The following is a 3,198-nucleotide window of genomic DNA, read 5'->3' on the forward strand; positions in this document are numbered from 1 at the left end:
GCTGCTTCACACCAACAAGGTAAGGTAGCAGATCAACATCAACATGTGTGAACCACAAATTCGCTGCTGCTTCCCTTCTGCCTGCAGCAAGAATCTCCTTTGCGGCCCACCCTAAGTAGAAACGTAGAAGAAAAGGAATTCTGGGGAACGTAGTCAGCCTAGTCAAGGTGACTCGTTATAAAGCCATCACAGGCCGGCGCGCCGCCCAGTGCTCGCTGCGCCGCTCCCCGCTCGCTGCCGCGCGCCTCGCTCCTCTCCGACATGGCAAAATTATCCAGCCCTACAGAGACCGAATGGTGCATCGAGTCTCTTATTGCTGTTTTCCAAAAGCATGCTGGAAGGGATGGTAACAACAGCAAACTCTCCAAGGCCGAGTTCCTAATCTTCATGAATACGGAGCTGGGTGCCTTCACAAAGAACCAGAAGGACTCTGGTGTCCTTGACCGCATGATGAAGAAACTGGACCTCAACTCTGATGGGCAGCTAGATTTCCAAGAATTTCTTAATCTTATTGGCGGTCTGGCCATAGCTTGCCATGAATCCTTTATGAAGTCTGCCTCTTCCCAGAAGTAGATCCGAGGAGCCTTTGGGCCTGGCCTCCAGCCCCACTCCGCTTCCTTCCAGCCTCCCAGTTATCATCTACTCCTCGCAGCCCACACATAACCCTGAGCCCGGGCACCCGCCACCCTGTGCAGGCCACTCCTGTGGTAGTAATAAAAACAGTATTGTTTTTTAAAGCACAAAAAAAAAAAAAAAAAAAAAAAGCCATCACACCTTGGTATGAAGGCTTAAGTGCTATCCTTTTCCTGTTTCATCCATCTCTCAACTAGCGGGGCTGGAAGTTCTCATTCCCTCCTCTGAGTTCCCAAAGCCCTCTAAGCAAAACCACATGGTGGCATTTAGCATGCAACTCGCCTTTTAATTTTTAGTCTGCTTATTGTATTTCCACCACTGGACTGTACGCTCCTTCAGGCTAGGATCTGAAGGTCATTACACTGCCTGACACATGGTGAGCAATTCACAAAAGTTCGTGGAATGAATGAGGGAATTGTTGAATGAATAATGAACTGACTAATGTCACACAGAGATGCTGTGGGAAGCGGGATTCAAGGGTAGTGTAGTCACTATTGCTACACAACAAATCATCTCCAAAGCTTAGCACCTCGAAAAAACAGCTATTATTTTGCAGGCTCTGAGAGTCCTGAATCTGGGAGCAGCTTTGTGAGTCGTTCTGGCTCAGGGTCTCTGGTGAAGTCATAGTCAAACTATTGGCTGGGGCTGTAGTCTTTGAAGGGGCTGCAGGATCAGCTTCCAACCTCACTTATGTGAATATTGGGGACAGGCTTCACCTCTTCATCACATGCACCTTTCCATGGGGCACAACATGGCAGCTGGCTTCTCCCAGAGCAAGGGATCCAGAAGAGAGGAAGGCGATACCACACTGCTTCTTATGACCTACTCTCTGAGTCATACACTGTGTTTTCCACCTTATCCTCTTAGAAGTGAGTCACTAGGTCCATCCCACACCCAACAGGAGGAGGGGATTACACAGAGCATGAATCCCATGAAGCTGCCCTACAGGTGGGAAAGAGTAAGGCTTTGGGCAGGAGGCCGTGCCACAGAGTTCTTTAGTTGACCTCAGAAGAATTCAACTCACTTCCCCACTACTTAGTGTGTAGAGTCATGTTCTTTTCTCTCTTTTTTAAGTGTGTGAAGTCTACTCACTAAAAGTAAGCCTTTAATGTCAAGCCAAAGATTGGATTTTGTGGAAATACTTTAGAAGAAGAACAAGGAGAGGGAGTCCAATTTGGAGCTAACCTTTCTTTACTAAAATGATTTCCTCTGCTGCAGCCAAGTTTGTTTTGGCCTCTAGAAAATACTGGTGAACAAAGTTAACAGCAATTCCAATTTCACACACACACACACACGTGCACGCACACAATCCTGAGTTTATATCATCAAAATAGATGTTGTAACCTAGTCTAGGGAGTTCAGGCTAGCCTTAAGTGGTTGGACAGTAATAATAGGTATATTTGTTCAACATCTAATATAGCCAATAATAGTCTATTGAGCACATACCAAGCACCAGGTGCTGTGCTAAGGGCATCCCATGTGTTATTGTATGTAATTCTCAAACAACCCTACGGGGTAGGTACTACTATTTCTCCCATTTTTTACAGATGAGTAAACTGAAATTTAGAGGAATGACATGACTTAGAGAGAAGCTTAAAGAAATTACTTATATAAACTGACACAGCTAGCTGGTACCAGGGCCAGCACTCTACATCCTTAAAAACAACACTACATGGCTGTCATCATCCTTCCAGGAGACATGTTACATGCTAGGGTAGGTGCCTATATTCATTGCTCATTCTTCTCTATAACACTTTGAGGTAGGTATTATTATCTCCCTTTTATAGATGAGAAACTAAAGTTCAAAGATGCTGCTTTCTTTAGCCCACACAGTTAATACAATAGCAGCCCAGACTGTCTATTATAGCTCCACAACTGTCTGAATCAAAGGTCTATGCTCCTTCTACCATCTTTATTGTTTTCTAGCTCCAGGGTTTTCAAACTGCAGATCATAACCTATTAGTGTATAGTGAAGTCAAGTAAGTATGTCCCAACCAGCATTTAATACACTGGAGTAGAATAGAATGTAAGGGAAGGGAAGGAAAGGGAAGAAAAGTGAACAGAAAATATTAGTTTGCATCACACATAGTGATGGTAAGCACTGCTTAGTCAAAGTTTTATTTCAGGTATGTATACAGGTATGTGTGATCATGTGATTATGTGTGTGTGTGTATATATATGTGCGTGTGTGCACACGTGTATGTACATGTTAGAATGTAAAATGCATTTCTTACTTTGGTTGCCATCAGAAACATTTGAAAGCTTCTGCCCTAGCCACTCCATCTGTTCTTAAGATCACTGCCAATAGTGTTCAGGTTTTAATGATAGCTTACCTTCATTGTACATACTTTCTTCTGACTTTAACCACTTAGACAAGAGTGGTTATAAATATTCCCTTCCTAGTGCCCTTTCTACTAAAATAATTACAGAAAACCATAGGCAACTTACTAGCTGTGTGACTTTTGCCAAGTTACTTACCCTGTCTAAGGGCAGCCTCCCTGAGTTTTACTTTCTCCATCTTTAAAGCACCATAATTATGTGCTCACTTATGTTGCAAGGATTGAC

At 43.7% G+C, this 3,198-nt stretch overlaps 1 protein-coding gene across 1 annotated transcript; it reads left to right on the plus strand.

Moving 5' to 3' along the window:
* The first annotated feature begins 205 nt into the window (after positions 1-205).
* On the plus strand, positions 206-745 carry LOC130846045 (protein S100-A11-like). The gene has a single exon (XM_057724006.1). The coding sequence runs from the start codon at positions 262-264 to the stop codon at positions 571-573; it is 312 nt and encodes a 103-aa protein (XP_057579989.1). The 5' UTR covers positions 206-261; the 3' UTR covers positions 574-745.
* The last annotated feature ends 2,453 nt before the right edge of the window (positions 746-3,198 follow it).

Source organism: Hippopotamus amphibius, chromosome 2, assembly GCF_030028045.1.
Source record: "Hippopotamus amphibius kiboko isolate mHipAmp2 chromosome 2, mHipAmp2.hap2, whole genome shotgun sequence".
In the NCBI taxonomy this organism is placed as follows: Eukaryota; Metazoa; Chordata; class Mammalia; order Artiodactyla; family Hippopotamidae; genus Hippopotamus; species Hippopotamus amphibius.

Bases quoted from the DNA above. Each gene is read 5' to 3' on its own strand.
- LOC130846045 (XM_057724006.1), top strand. From the start codon at position 262: ATGGCAAAATTATCCAGCCCTACAGAGACCGAATGGTGCATCGAGTCT.